The 15,852-nt window shown below is 38.0% G+C and overlaps 1 protein-coding gene across 1 annotated transcript in view; it reads right to left on the bottom strand.

Annotated features, from left to right (window-relative positions):
* Positions 1-15,852, bottom strand: part of AFF3 (AF4/FMR2 family member 3) — a 530,066-nt gene that overhangs the window by 174,430 nt on the left and 339,784 nt on the right. Inside the window, exons 8-9 of the mRNA XM_043603159.1 lie at positions 12,111-12,147; positions 190-241 (exon numbers count right to left, since the gene is read on the bottom strand). Coding sequence (XP_043459094.1) covers positions 190-241; positions 12,111-12,147 — 89 coding nt within the window. The remainder of the gene's footprint in view (positions 1-189; positions 242-12,110; positions 12,148-15,852) is intronic.

Here is a 15,852-nt window from a genome sequence, read left to right as displayed (position 1 = left end):
GATTACTCTTACTGTGCTAAAGCATAAGAAAGACCTCAAAATGTGTCCGCACCCAAAAGCATTGAAAGACATCATCATGAGAAAGAGAACCACAGCCTTCCTTCCATTATTATTATTACTCTTACGTGATATTTGCACTGTTTCATACTACAGACATATTATCTGGATAGAAACAGGAAAGAGACTTACGATGTATTCGATGTGCCATTGTCAGGACTCTCTGGCTCAGCATCACCTTTCTCTTAAAAAGGAAGCAGACAAAAAATGTCAACATGTGAGTGTTACGGTCTTTAAGATTTAAGAGAGATTAAATATATTTCAATGCTCCTATTAAAAATCTTTCAAAATATGGGGCGCCTGGGTGGTGCAGTCGGTTAAGTGTCCGACTTCAGCCAGGTCACGATTTCGCGGTCCGTGAGTTCGAGCCCCACGTCGGGCTCTGGGCTGATGGCTCAGAGCCTGGAGCCTGTTTCCGATTCTGTGTCTCCCTCTCTCTCTGCCCCTCCCCCGTTCATGCTCTGTCTCTCTCTGTCCCAAAAATAAATAAACGTTGAAAAAAAAATTAAAAAAAAAACCTTTCAAAATGTGCAGCAGGAGGCTTTTAAAACATCTTTTTATTGTCTGAGAACCGGATTGTCAAGTAATTTCTTCCATGTATTACAATTGCCCAGGCATGGATCTGTGAGTAGGTACTAGGAGCTGTTTGCAAACAACCAGAGGTTCAGAGTGGAGACCCTGCCAAAAGATGAATATCTTACAGATGGAACCTGTTTCCTTCCATTTCATTTTACAGACAATTTAAGGAAATAAACTCCATTAGCATTCTAACATGCAAGGCATTTTGACCTTTGATCCCTTTTGCTAATACAAGCAGGTCAGGTTCCATAAGAAGGTGGAGGAGAGAACCGTACAGAACACTGATAGAATACAAGATCCCCAAGATGTATACCCACGGAAAGTCCTGGCAGCAGCTTTTGGGGACCCCTGAATTAATGCAGAATAAGGTATAAACCAGAAATCCTTCCAGACCATTTGAAAGTCTAGCTAAAGAAATGTTTCTGTGGTTTGTGGTCATCAAACACTTAATAGGCTTTAATTAAGGGAGTCTGGAACCAGTTCACTTTTAGTAGTTTTAAATGGCAAATTCTTCTAGCAATAGACATAATTCTTCGATCCTTGGCCATTGAGGGTTTGAACCATGCATCCTTATTTTGTAAGGTGCTTCTTTTTATTTCCTTGAGGCTAGGGGAAGGAAGGGGGAGGGTCATGACTTGCAAGTGTGAGTCGGCTAGAGTTATGATGATTGTGTGGTGCTAACAGTTGAGTAAAGCCTAGAAAAGGTTGTGGGTTGTAAGAAATGGGCTTGATGGCGGCCACTTGCTTTTGCTTTGCTCTTTCAAGTCAGGCCTAAATATCTTGTAGAACCTCAGGCCAATGGCACTAGATGAGCCTCCCTTGTCAGCAGGTGACATTAGCTTGTGGTCACCTAGTCTCAGGAATGATTCCATGATTAACATGATGTAATTATGTTTAACTTATTTTCATGATGAACACATTCCAAAGATATCACCCAAACTGAACTCAAAAGTAAATTTTACAGGGGATCCTGGGTGGCTCAGTCAGCTAGGTGTCTGACTTTGGCTCAAGTCATGATCTCACGGTTCATGAGTTCAAGCTCTGTGTTCGGCTCTGTACCATCAGCACAGAGCCTGCTTTGGATCCTCTGTCCATTCTCTGTCCCGCAACCCCCCCACCCCCCCACCCCGCCCACCAGTTTTCTCTCTCTCTCAAAATAAACTTAAAAAAAGGAAACTTTACAATTTCTCCTTTTTTAAATAGAAAATTAAAGAGTTGTGAGGGAAAAAAGGCACAGTTACATATATAGTTCACACATTTATCTCAGATAGAACTCTGTTAATATGTCTACACAGTGCCAGAAAAACCATGAGGGACAGTCACTTTGTTAAAAAGCCACAAAATTGATTTAGGTGCCTTGATAACAAACACTGATTAGACTGGGGCGCCTGGGTGGCGCAGTCGGTTAAGCGTCCGACTTCAGCCAGGTCATGATCTCGCGGTCTGTGAGTTCAAGCCCCGCGTCGGGCTCTGGGCTGATGGCTCAGAGCCTGGAGCCTGTTTCCGAATCTGTGTCTCCCTCTCTCTCTGCCCCTTGCCCATTCATGCTCTGTCTCTCTCTGTCCCCAAAATAAATAAACGTTGAAAAAAAAATTAAAAAAAAACAAAAACAAAAACAAAAAAACACTGATTAGACAAAGCCCCAGTACAAAGGAATCCATTTTGAAATAAAAGTAGAGGCAGCAAATAAGCAAACTTGCTTTCAAGCTCATAGTTTGATACTATATTTTTGTCTTCCAGGCCAGTCTGTGGTGTACTTATATAGGAGACATGTAAGTCCTCATCAACTGGTTCTAGTGCTGGAAAATAACCTAATTTAGTTCTTTCCAGGATCACTTTTCCACTAAGTAACCATGCTTCCTGCTAGAATGCCAAAATAAGAGCTGTAACACCTGCATTATGTAAGACAAAACTAAATGGAGGTTTAATTTCTGAAACATATTGATATATTTCCCCCTTTAATTTGGGAAAATTGGTTACTTTCCTGAGTTTATAGCCACTGGTAATAACCCCACATAAAATCTTAATCAAGAATGTAAAACAGCAGGTTCAGGAGCAGCAGGCAATAGTAAACATTGCTAAACAACTTCTGTCAAAAACCCAGAAAATCAATAATATAAACAGAGACAATTATTTGGATGTTTGAATAAGTATGTTTTACCTTGAGCAACAATGTTGTCAGATAAACTGCAGGCTGATAGGGTACAGGCCTTAGTGCACATGGGATCTGGGGGCTGCAGGAATTGTGGGCTGGATCAGCTCAGGGACAAAGCTGCAGCTGATGATCTCTGCTCTTAGCAGCACTTATGTTGTGGCAACAGGGAAAAACAGAATAGGAAGGATACAATGGGGCCAAACGGGGCATTTACAGATGGTCCTAGAGAGAGTGTTCTCTGACTTTGGTGCTGATAATGAATTAATCTTTCTGGGGGAAAAGTAAGCTCAGAATGGAGACAGGGATTAAAGCTGTGTTTGTCATTCACAAAGAATAAGACATAAAATTCTCAACATCTTGAAATTTTAGGTGATGCAATTTCTGAAGCTAACTTGAAATGTTTAAGTACATAAGCCATTAAGAATCATAGTCTCTTTTTCAGGACCCAAGGGAAAATAATAAATGCATACTAGAAAACTCTTGACAAAAAAATTCTTAGTTGGATGCTCAGATGTTTCCCTGCAGCCACCAAAGAAGACTTTTTGGGGTCACCCTGGTTATTTCAGCTGTTTTCATGATAGATACCACACTGGTCTCTGTATTGATCATTAAGAAACTGGACATAAAAGAACGGCTCAGGAGCAGTGTGGTTATTTTGCATGTGGAAATATAATTACAGAGAGGAAGAGGGCACAAAAAATGAGCCATAGGATATACATATCTACATACACATGTAAACGCATAGGTATGTATATACGTATATTATATGCATACTTTCAGTTTGATGCTCCATATTTGTCTACTTGAGCCTTCCACAGTACTTAAACATATACTACATGCTTCATATAGGTCTTCTGTCTCATGACCTGTCATGAATACAGAATCCCTGTCACAGTAGTGGAGGAAGAGGAGAAAGGTACACTCACCACTGAGATGAATATACAGTTTGAGGTATGAAACAGCTTGATGGCCCCAATAGGCCACTTAAAAAAAATGACAGTAGCTACACTTTTAATCCAATAAATGCACTGAGGACTTAAACGCTGGGCACTCTAGCAAGCATAAAGATAAATAATACCTAATTCATGCTCTTTAAACACAGAACATGACTGCACTCCTGGAGTATATACTCTCCATCAACAGTGCTACAAGGTGGACTATAGACTGTTGAAAGGGAATAAAAATAGACCTGCGTTAAGCTGTATTCTGCTGCAGAGGGAAGTTGCTATACTATAACTTTTCTTTTTTTTTTTTTAAGTTTATTTTATTTATTTTGAGAGAGAGGGAGAAAGCGCGAGCAGGGGAGGGGCAGAGAGAGAGGAGAGAGCAAGAATCCCAAGAATCTCCATGCTGGTAGTGCAGAGTCTGACATGGGGCTCCAACCCAAGAACCATGAGATCAGGACCTGAGCCACCCAGGCACCCCTATGACTTTTCTTTATAATGAAAGGAATCCATGTTTGCAGTGTTGACTTTGCTAGCTTTTGTTTTTAGTTATGTTAGCCCTTCAACCACTATGCTCAGTGATATACTTGTTTCTAGATGTAATGACTTTAGACTGTGTAACGATTTCTGTTATCAAAGATGGGACTTAAGGTACTTAATATACTACCATCTCTGCTTACAATTCTTACTAGTCTATTATTACTTTTAGTGCCTCTACTGGGTATTTATAACCTTAAGTTTAACCTTCTATTTCTTGATTAATCAACTATTGACAGTATCTTTTCCTGTATACTATGTGAAATGTGGAAATTCATTCATCTATTCTTCCCTCCTGCCTTCCCTCTCCACGGTACACAACTCTGCACAGCTATACGTTTCCTTCTACATAGCCAAGATTTAAAATATTTATATTCTGTTCAGTAATTATTAATGAGTCACCCTCATTAATATTAATTTAATTAATAATTTAATTTTTGGAATTGCCTATAGGCCAATTAGAAAAATTACAAACCAATGAATAATAGGATTTATAATATTATAATGATTAAATATTAGTCACTAAAGAACCAAGAAGACTGGATGTGTACAGAAAGGAATGTCATAAACCCAAATGAAGGCAAGTGTTCCTGGCATTTCAGTCAAATGTATTCCCATTCTTACATTTCATCATGCCACGTGTTAATCTGTCTCAAGTAAAGGCTATACTTTTCCTTAAAAAATGTTCAATAGAGTATGCATTTAATGTACATAAAATGTATATGTATATGAAAGTGTACACATGAAGTTTTAAAAAATTAAAATGAGTTAACTTTGAAAACATCTTCCAGGCCAGGAAGTGGGTATTACCAAGAAATAACCCAGAAACCTCCTATTTCTGCCATCCCCACCAGCTATCTGGAAATGGAATCTTGTGTTAATCATTCCTTTTCTTTTCTTAATAGCTTTTACCATCCATGTATTCATTAGCAAATAAAATATTCTTCAGTTTTTTCTGATTTTAAATTTTACATAAATGGAATCACACTGTATGCATTCTTCTGAGACTTCCTTCTGTCACTCAACATTATGATTTTGAGAGTCAGCCATCATGATGTATTGTAGTGTTGATCATTCTCACTGTGGTGCAGCAACCCCTTATAAGAATCTACCATCATTTCCTTACTCATTTGACTCTTGATGGACATTTAAGTTTTCTTCATTAGAATGATGTCATTACACACATTCATGAACCTCCTTCTTTGTGCATGTGTTAGGAGTTCTGAGACGTGGGGCTTATATATTCTTAACTTTACTGGAGAATCTTAAACTCGTTTCTAAATTAACTTATAGTTAAGATTTAAAAGGTTTTTCTAACATAATAATGTAAAATGTAATTTCATTGTGGTGTTTGCATATCTGAGTACCAATGAGGAGATATATTGTGCTTGCTCTCTGTGACATTCTCTTTAAACCCTTAAAAATTTTTTGTAGTATTCTTTTTTTTAATTCATAGAAGAAAATAACTATTTTCTTGATACAAATCTCCTGTCTCATATATACATGCACACACAGAGACTCTCCTTAATTTCTCCCAGTGCGAGTCTTTTTACTCCTTTTCTGGTATCTTTGGATGATTATAAGTTCTCAATATTAATGTACATGAATTTATCAACATTTTCCTTTATTTGATATCTTTTTTATTTTAATAAATATATCATAAAGATGTTCTATATTATCTTTTGAAAGTATAGAATTTTAATATTAACATTCAGGTCTTTAAAAAATACCTGGAAAAGTTTTTGTATATGGTGTGGTATATTAATTTCATTTTTTATCCCTATAGATAATCAATTATTCTGGTACTATTTATTAAGAAGCCCATTCTTTCTCCATTGGTCTACATTATCAGCTCTGTAATAAATCTAGTTTTCACACATTTGTGGATCTGTTTCTGGGTCTTCTGTTTCATTGATCAATTTGTCTATTACTATCTTCATTACTTAGCTAAAAAATATGTACTTATTTCTAATACTAGTAAGGCCAGGCTCCAACCTTGTTCTTCTTCAGGAGTGTCTGAGCTATTCTTAGCCCTTTGTTATATCCATACATTTGAGAATCAACTGTCGTTTTCCACATACACAAAAGTGAAGTTATAAATTTGCTGTCTGCTGGATCCTATTGCTTCCATTGAGAAGTCAACTGGAAGTCTAATTGTTGCTTTTCTGAAGATATTAAAGGGTATTTTAAGATTTTTTTTATCTTTGTGATTTTCAGTTTAACTATAATGTGTCTAGTGTGGACCTCTTTTTATTTATCCTGTTTAATATTCATTGAGTTCTTTCAATCTATGTGGTAGTGTCTTTCAATTCTGGAAAATTTTCAGCCACTTTCTCCTTTAATATTTACTCTGTTCCCTTAGCTCCTTCTGGAATTCTAGTTGAATATACATTAGACCTCTCACTTTATCCCTTATGTTCTTTTCTTTTACTTTTTTTTTTTTTTTTGGCAGCAGGGGCAAGGGGGAGGACAGAGAAAGTGCAAGAGCTGGGGACAGGGGCAAAGGAAGAGAGAGAATCTTAAGCAGGCTCCACACTCAGTGCAGAGCCTGACATGTGGCTCAATCCCACGACCGTTGGATCATGACTTGAGCCAAAACCAAGTCAGACACTCAACCAACTGAATCACCTGGGTGCCCCTGTCCCTCATGTTTCTTAACTTCCATTTTGTATTTTCCATTTCTCTAGGCTGCATTCTAGATAATTGCTTAAGTCCAATTTTGCAATTCATTACTTTTTTCTTCAGTGATGTCCAATCGTCTGCTGTTAAGCCTAAGGAATTCTTATTTTCTATTTTTATTTTCTCAATTATAGAGGTTCTGATTAGTATGTCTTCAAATCTTTTCTTTCTTTACCACATTTTCAATCTTCTCTTTTATTTCTAGAAATTAAAGTAAGCACTCTTGTTTTGTATTTTGGGCTTGGTAATTCCAATCTCTCAAGTCTTTGCCGGTCTAATTCTCTGCCATCTGTTTTTCATTGCTTTTGTTTATAGTCTCTTGTTTTCTTGTTTATGAGTTGTTTTGATAGTGAGTTTTTCATTTCTTTTAGAATTCTATTTTTATTCTTTTTCTTCTTTTCCATTTTCTTTCTTTTCTCTTTCTGGTATCCCTATTGGTTGGATTTTGACCTTTCCTCCCTGATTGATCTTCCATGTATCTTACCTTCCTTTTGTATTTCCTTCTGTCTTTTGCTTAATATCCAGAAAAAGAAAATGTTTTCAACCTTACATTCTAGATTCCAGACTTCAGGTATTTATATTAATTTTTTAAGTTTTATTGGCCATATTTAAATTCTCAAGTGCTTGTTTATTCTCTAATGACTTCTTTTTCATGCCATTCTGTTCCCTTTATATTTAATACAAATAATTTCAATTTTTTTCTGAAGGTTGTAATGATACTTGCAATTTTTTTCTTCTGTTCTTTGAATTAATATATCAATTCCCTTAGGGCCATTCCTTCTCTTTGATGCTCCTTGGTTATATATTCACATTTTTGAATGAAAATGGGTTGGTTAATGAAGGTAAATGGTGTGAATTTCCAGGGGCGCCTGGGTGGCTCAGTCGGTTAAGCGGCCGACTTCAGTTCAGGTCATGATCTAGCGGTCCGTGAGTTCAAGCCCCGCATCGGGCTCTGTGCTGACAGCTCAGAGCCTGGAGCCTGTTTCAGATTCTGTGTCTCCCTCTCCTTGACCCTCCCCCGTTCATGCTTTGTCTCTCTCTGTCTCAAAAATAAATAAACGTTAAAAAAAAAAATTAAAAAAAAAATGGTGTGAATTTCCTGTACTGGTACACTGATCTCTTTTCCTAACACTCCTTTGCCTTGGAGGGAAGGGCTGATTTAGAGCTCTTTGTAAGTGGATAGGGTTTGGTGACTCAAAGGCTTTATTTAGGGTTCAGAAGAGAGGCCTCAGGCAAGCTGGGAGCCCTAACCCTACACTCCAACAAAAGTAGGAAGTACTTCAGTCTGAGTATTAGTATTTTTTGTTTCCATCTTCAGCAAACTTGACTCTTCTTTTGCCAACCATACATGTCTATTTTTAAGGTCTGGTGTCATCTCAGAATCTGTTCTGCTTCTCTCTTATTAAAGTTCCAGTCGTTAAGTGGAACTTCGGGTCAGCTCTTCATTTTCTTAGTAAATGTAACTAATTTTTTTTGTCTTTTGGATTTTTGGGGGAGAAAAAACCAGACTGGATGCTCTGTATAAGAAAACAGTTAGGATGGGGGTTGAGGTAATTGGGAGAAGAATGACCCAGGTCTTCCTATCTTGCTCACAATCCATGCCTATCTATTCTTTCGTGGGAATAAGTGGCAATATGGAGTCTCTCCTAGAGCTCCCTAGGATAGTTTCCACCACTATTAGAACTTGTTCCTGTTTTTTCCATCATTTTCCTTTCTTTCTTTTTCTGGGTCATGATCTTCCCTGCCAGGATGATCAAACAGTATGGTCCTTTCTGCTTCTGTTTTCCAGAAACTCAACAGAACTTCTGGTTTGTTGATTGCATCCCCTCGTGTTCTCAGTGCTATTATGGATTTATTTCCATTACTATAGCTTTTGGTTAGCTAAATGGGGATTCTAAAGAAAGGGGAAGAGGTGCTTATGCGTAGTCTTCCTCTTGAACAGGACACTCTCATAACTTTTAAAAAACACAGACACATATCATCTATTTTAATATTTAAGTTTCTCAATGCTTAAAAAGCTTATATTTTATAATATTAAATTAATCAGTAATTCAACAAAATGACTAGAGTATCCATCTTTTTTTTTAAAAATTTTTTTTCAACGTTTATTTTTGAGACAGAGAGAGACAGAGCATGAACAGGGGAGGGGCAGAGACAGAGGGAGACACAGAATCTGAAACAGGCTGCAGGCTCTGAGTGGTCAGCACAGAGCCTGATGCGGGGCTCGAACTCACGGACCGTGAGATCATGACCTGAGCCGAAGTCCCGAAGTCGGATGCTTAACCGACCAAGCCACCCAGGCGCCCCTAGAGTATCCATCTTTTAAAAGATTTGGATTAAAAGAATTTCTGTTTAATTCACACACTCTTTCCCTTTAGTATCGACATACATACTTTTGCTAATTTCAAAAAGAAAAAAAGCATTGACCTGGGGCGCCTGGGTGGCTCAGTCGGTTAAGCGTCCAACTTCGGTTCAGGTCGTGATCTCACTGTTCGTGGATTCAAGCCCCATGTCAGGCTCTGTGCTGATAGTTCAGAACCTAGACCCTGCTTCAGATACTAGGTCTCCCTCTCTCTGTCCCTCTCTCTCTCTCTCTCATTCTGTCTCTCTCAAAAATAAACATTAAAAAAAAAAAAGCTTAAAAAAAAAAAAGGAAAAAAGCACTGACCTAAAGTGGTGATGCTTAGTCCGTCAATCCACACATACATATTTGTGTTTGGTGTCTCTGAAGTGCAGTTTTTTTTTTTTCTATTTTCTACCTATTTACTGGAGTCAGAATTCCAGAAATATTCCAAACAATAATGATTCCAAACCAAAAATAAAACACAGCACTGGAACTACTGGTGGCATCAGCTCTCCTAAAGTTTTAAATATGCCATAATCTATAGAAAAAGCTCAGATTTTTGGGGCGCCTGGGTGGCTCAGTCGGTTAAGCGGCCGACTTTGGCTCAGGTCATGATCTCGCGGTCCGTGAGTTCAAGCCCCGCGTCGGGCTCTGTGCTGACAGCTCAGAGCCTGGAGCCTGTTTCAGATTCTGTGTCTCCCTCTCTCTGACCCTCCCGCGTTCATGCTGTGTCTCTCTCTGTCTCAAAAATAAATAGACGTTAAAAAAAAAAAGAAAAAGCTCAGATTTTTAAATAGTGGTATTACCTTTTTATAGATGTACTCGGCTTTTGGGGGATTATTTGGGGAAAAAAAAATCTCCCTACCCCTAGAAAAGAGGAAGTCAATCACAAATTTCCCTAGACAATGAAATGCCAGAGAGTATACCACACAAGGCAGGTGTCACTTCACATTTCATATAAGATGGGGTCTGCTTTACATAATCTAAACTGTAGTGTAAGCATGAGGATTTATGACATGCCATAAAAATATGCCAGATGCATACAAAGTCAAAGTATATAGTTCTTGGACAAGAATTCAAATCCACTGTGAAATGACAGGGGTCAAGGTAGTGAAATACAGTCTGTTGTCTTTGGGGTAGAGATCCTGGAATACAAATCCTGGCAGTCATTTTTCATTTAGCCATGTGATCCTGGGTTAGTTATTGTCTTCAAAATCTCATTTTCATCATGTGTAAAATGGGGTTGGTAACGCCTACCTTATATGGCTATGGTTAGGATTAAGTGAAATAACACATCAAGGCACTGGAACATAGAAAAGACTCAACAGCTATTTCCTTTGTTCTTTATGTCAAAAACTCTAATCTCAGAGAAAGTACATTCATTCATCGATTATGTTCTCTTTACTCTGAACTGTTTAAGTTCAAATGGAAAGAAACAGTGAGGAAAGTAATGGCAACTCTTCTGTATACTCTAGCATGTTTTTTAGTATGTTCATAAGGCATATGATGCTGATACTGCACATCTCATGAAGGACTTAATCAGGCATTTCTTCTAATTTCTTTTCTTACCAGTGAATTTATAGTCTTCAGATTTCAAGTCCCTTGGCCTTTCGCCACTTCACCAGTGCTTGTGCTCACAGCAAATCCCAAAAGAGGGTGGGATAATTAAGTGATATTGCCTTTGTGTCATTATGCCATCATTCCCCTTCCCTGACCTTTCTCTAGCTGTGCATTAAAAGTCCGGGCTTCCTAACACATTTGTCTGGATGTCTTTTCTCCTCAAGCCTTCTGTCTCACAGACGCTCAGTGGGTGAGCCTCAGTTCCAAAGATGCATTTACTAGCTCAGAGTGATTTTCATGTTCAAACATAGCTTTGTAATTGGCAAGGGGTGCTCTTAGCTGACTGGCTGGTTTTGAGACTAACAATGCCCAGTCTTTGTGAGTGTACTTTCATGACATGGACAATTTTTTAATTAAAAACATTTTTTTAATGTTTTATTTATTTTTGAGAAAAAGAGAGATAGACAGAGTGTGAGTGGGGGAGGGGCAGAAAGAGAGGGAGACACAGAATCCGAAGCAGGCTCCAGGCTCTGAGCTGTCAGCACAGAGCCCGACGTGGGGCTCGAACTCACAGACCGTGAGATCATGACCTGAGCTGAAGTTGGACATTTAACCAACTGAGCCACCCAGGTGCCCCGGGTTATGCATTTTTAATGCTCAAGAAGATACTAACACCAATTACTTCATGCCAAAGAAGAGAACTAAAACACTACTTCATGAAACAATAACATTCTCTCTTTGACAATAAAGCCCGTATGTTTTATGGGACACTGGTTTCAATAAAAAATTCCTTCTTAGATATTGCAGCCTGCCTATCTCTAGAAGAGGGCATGATATCTTCATGCATTCTAAGGTCATTTATCTTGAGGTCTTCTAATTTGTTCTCTTGGCCCACTCACTTTTTTTCAATTTAGGTAACTCATTAGTTGTCTTTAAAGGTTTTTTTCCCTCCTCATATACCAGAGACCAACCATAATAGAGCATAGTGTTCCTTCCTCCTAGCATTCCTTTGAAATTCACCATTTTATGTTTGGCACCTCCTTCCCTTGAATAAAGATGGAGGAGCACTCAAGATCCCTTGAATCTTATCCATTTGGGCAGTACTTGAAAAAATGGTCCTCTTTTCCCCGACTTGATTTTGGTTTTTTGGTGAAATTCCTTCTCAACCTACAGTCTATTGCATGCACCTTCCCTTCCTCACCCCCTCCATCTCCCACCCTCCATATATGAAGCTGTAGAGAGAAGTCTTTCTTACTTGGATTATTGTGTCCAGAGGAAACAAGCTGAGAGTCCTAAAAGAACAAGAAATATCAATTAATTTTCTCATTTTGACTTTCAAAATCTAAGTTGAATATGAGGTCTACTACTAGTCACCCAGACCCTAATCTCTAATCATGATCTCTACTGTAATGAGAAACATTTATCTCAATGTCCTGGCTAAGCAGTTCTGGTAAAACAGGTCACAACCATTTATCTTTTGTGTTGTAGACTTCTGTTTATTGAGGTGAAATTCATGTAACAAAATTAACCACCTTAAAGTGAATAGTTCAGTGGCACATGGTGTGCCACAATTACCTCTATTTGGTTGCAAAATATTTCCATCATTCCTAAATAAAACTCCTTGCCAGTTAGACAGTATCTCTTCATTTCCCCGGCTCCCCTCAGGCCCTGACAACCACCAATCTGCATCCTAAATTTATCTATTTTGGATATTTTGGGGAGTGGAATCACAAAATATGTGACCTTTGGTGTCTGGCTTCTTTCACTTAGCATAATGTTTTGGCAATTCATCCAATACTTCATTCCTCTTTATGGCCAAATAATATTCCATTCTATGTATATACAACAGTTCATTTAGCCATTCATCCATTAATGGATATTTGGGCTGTTTTCACCTTTTGGCTATTGTGAATAGTGCTATGTACACACATGTGTATGTAGCTGTTTCAGTCCCTGTTTTCAGTCCTTTTGGGTATAGACCTACAAATAGAATTTGTAGGGTCACATGGTAATTCTATATGAAACTTTTTGAGGAGCTACCAAACTGTTTTTCAAAATGACTGAATCATTTTTCATTTTTACCAGCCATGTATGAGGGTTCTGGTTTCTTCACATCCTCACAAACACTTGTCATTTTCTTTTAATTTTTAGAAACTTTATCATAGCAATCTTAGTATGTGTGCTTTGATATATATATTTCCCTAACATTTTCATGTTTTTGTTAGACATCTTATATCTTCTTTGGAGAAATATCTATTTAAGTACTTTGCCCATTTTAAACTGGGTTGTTTGCCTTTTTGTTGTTGAGTTGAAAGAGTTCTTTATATATTCTGGATAATAGACTCTTATCAGACATATGATTTACAAATATTTCCTCCCATTCTGTCAGCTGTCTTTTCACTTTATTGGTAATGTCCTTTAATGCACAGTTTTTTTTTCACTCGTTCCAAAACTCCAACAGTTTAATAACAAATGCTTCCTCACCCTCACCCCATCACATAATGTACAGAAGTTTTTAATTTTAATGAAGTTCAGTTTATTTAATTTTTGTTGTCATTGTTCATGCTTTTGGTGTCATATCTGAGAATCTGCTGCCAAATCCAAAGTCATAAATTTATCTATATGTTTCCTTCCATGAGGTTTATGGTTTTAGTTCATATTACTAGGATTTATTTATTAGGATTTATTATATTGCTGACTTTTAATCTAACCCACTTCCCTTTGATTCTCTACTCTCATCACCTTTCTGCAGATGAGGCCAGCATCCAGGCCCCCAGGGGCACTCCACTGAACAATTGTTATCAGTCTCATATTGGTGGACGGAAAGATTACTACAGATTTCCACTTACCTGAAACAGTGGAAAGTCAGTACTACATAGTATTTTGAGTTTAGTTACTGTTTAGGTAAATAGTGATTGAATCTCATTTTATTTGCATTAAAGTGGAATTCTAAATTTTGTTTTGGGAATTCACATCCTTCTTCCTTGCAAAATTCCCGTTTAGTATGAAATATAAGGAGAGTTACGAAAGAATGAATTAATTGAGATGGTAGGAATGTAAAAGAATAAGCACAGCATATAAAATCCAGTGGAACTTCTTTATAATTTTAGTGCATGGGACAAAAACTGAGTGAAATGGAATTCACTTCTATTATATAGTTTAAAATATTTTACTAGAAGTTTGCTCCATGAATATGTTTGTCATGGGACAGGAAATGTCCTTTAATGTGACTTGTTGCATATTCAAACCTATGTGATGTTTTAAAAAGGAATCCACTGGAACAGTACAAAACCAGCCAGACTATTGGGTGGGGGCTGGGTGGGAAAGTCAGGAGCGGAAGGGATTCCCACTCTGCTAGGCTGACTGAATCACACACAGATGCTTTTAATATCAATGCTGGTAATAATGAGCTATTCATCTGCAGAAAAAGAAGAAGCTCAACTCTTAACCTGAGATTCAGGTTTTGGAAACAGTGTATTAAAATGAAATACACTGCTGGTCCTGAACTGATGGGCTAAAGTATAATCCTCATAAATAAATGATTTGGCCCTACTTTGGATAGTTGGTACTAAGAAGATGTCCACAGTTAAATCCTTCAAATGGACTGGTATGTTTTCCATCTTTTCTAATTAATTTAGAGTTTATATCTGAACATAAATGAATGTTAGCTTTGATATGTGAAAAGTACTTTGAGTTCTATGTAATCGACTCCTCTGAGCCATGGGTAGATTTTGACATACTGAAGGTGTCTTGTACTAGAGAGGTAAATATTCACTCACCATCAGATAGACAAACATGGTAACTGAGATAGTTTTCAGCATTAAGTTTGTTCTTAAAAGAAAAAGTAGGAATTTTTATAAGACTGTTTACTGACACTCTTGGGAAACAGCTCATTTTATTTCTGGGTACACGTTAGATACCCTAAACCTCAGATGATGACTACAGACCATAGACTCTGAGCAGAGAACCAAAAATAAGCTCACAGATAACCTGAATTATAATTACATACTGTAAGAGCATATATTTCAGAGATCATGAACTTTGAATTTTACCTAAAACATTTGTGTAATTAATGATGATTATTGTTTCTATTTTGTGTGGGTAGTGAAGAAAGGTAGAAAATGATTAAAGTAATTGGTGAGAAAAAGTCACCATAAAAGTCTGCCCTTCTGGAAAGAAGGAAACTTCTGGAGATGCACAATAAAATAAAGGCTTTGTTCTAATATGTAATGTCATGTTCGTAACTGAGGTCTTCTGGGTGGTGCACTGAACCAACAAATACTAGCTTGAAAATACTGGCTCTAATCCCAGTGTTTCTTGACCATGGCACTCTGTGGGTACGAATGATGTCCCATTGTCATCCTCACCGACATTGGGCTAGCATGTAGCCAGTTGGCTGGTGGAGGGTGTGAGTTACCTTATGAGCCTTCTCCCAAGATTAGGTCCCAAGGACACTGTCCTCATTTTGATTAGGTCTCTGCTGGCCAACAACAGGGCTTGTGGCTGCTGCTTCTTGAAGGAATCCTGCCCTGCGTAGGTAGCTGCAAAACCCTGCGGCTACCACAGAGTGTACAGATCCTTCATCCTTCACTAAGCCAGAGCCAGACTGGGTTCAGAGTAGAGGGAAACAAAGCTCCTCCCTCCCAAAGGCTCAGGCACTTATATCCTTCCCATGTTATACTTCCTGCCACCCCACCCAGACACCCAGACACCCATACACCTATAGCTTCTGTCTCAAAGGCCTTCTCTCTCTCTCTACTCTCTCTCAAAGGCTCTTACTAAGTTTTCCATAAGTAGCTTAGAGAGTTGCTAACCCCATCTGTGCATTTTTATTTTAGACTCCTCTGGGAGCACTCTACAAGGGCTGCAAGGTTCTGTCAGGCACTTTAAGAGTTATAGAGTGAGTGCACCAAATCCCTGCCTATAGGGCCTGGGTGTCTGGTGAGTTAGTAGTGGAGATGATGTGTATACAAAATCTTATAACCTAGGGCTGAAAG

Source organism: Prionailurus bengalensis, chromosome A3 (assembly GCF_016509475.1).
Source record: "Prionailurus bengalensis isolate Pbe53 chromosome A3, Fcat_Pben_1.1_paternal_pri, whole genome shotgun sequence".
Lineage (NCBI taxonomy): Eukaryota > Metazoa > Chordata > Mammalia > Carnivora > Felidae > Prionailurus > Prionailurus bengalensis.
This window is presented reverse-complemented; position numbering and strand designations above follow the sequence as displayed.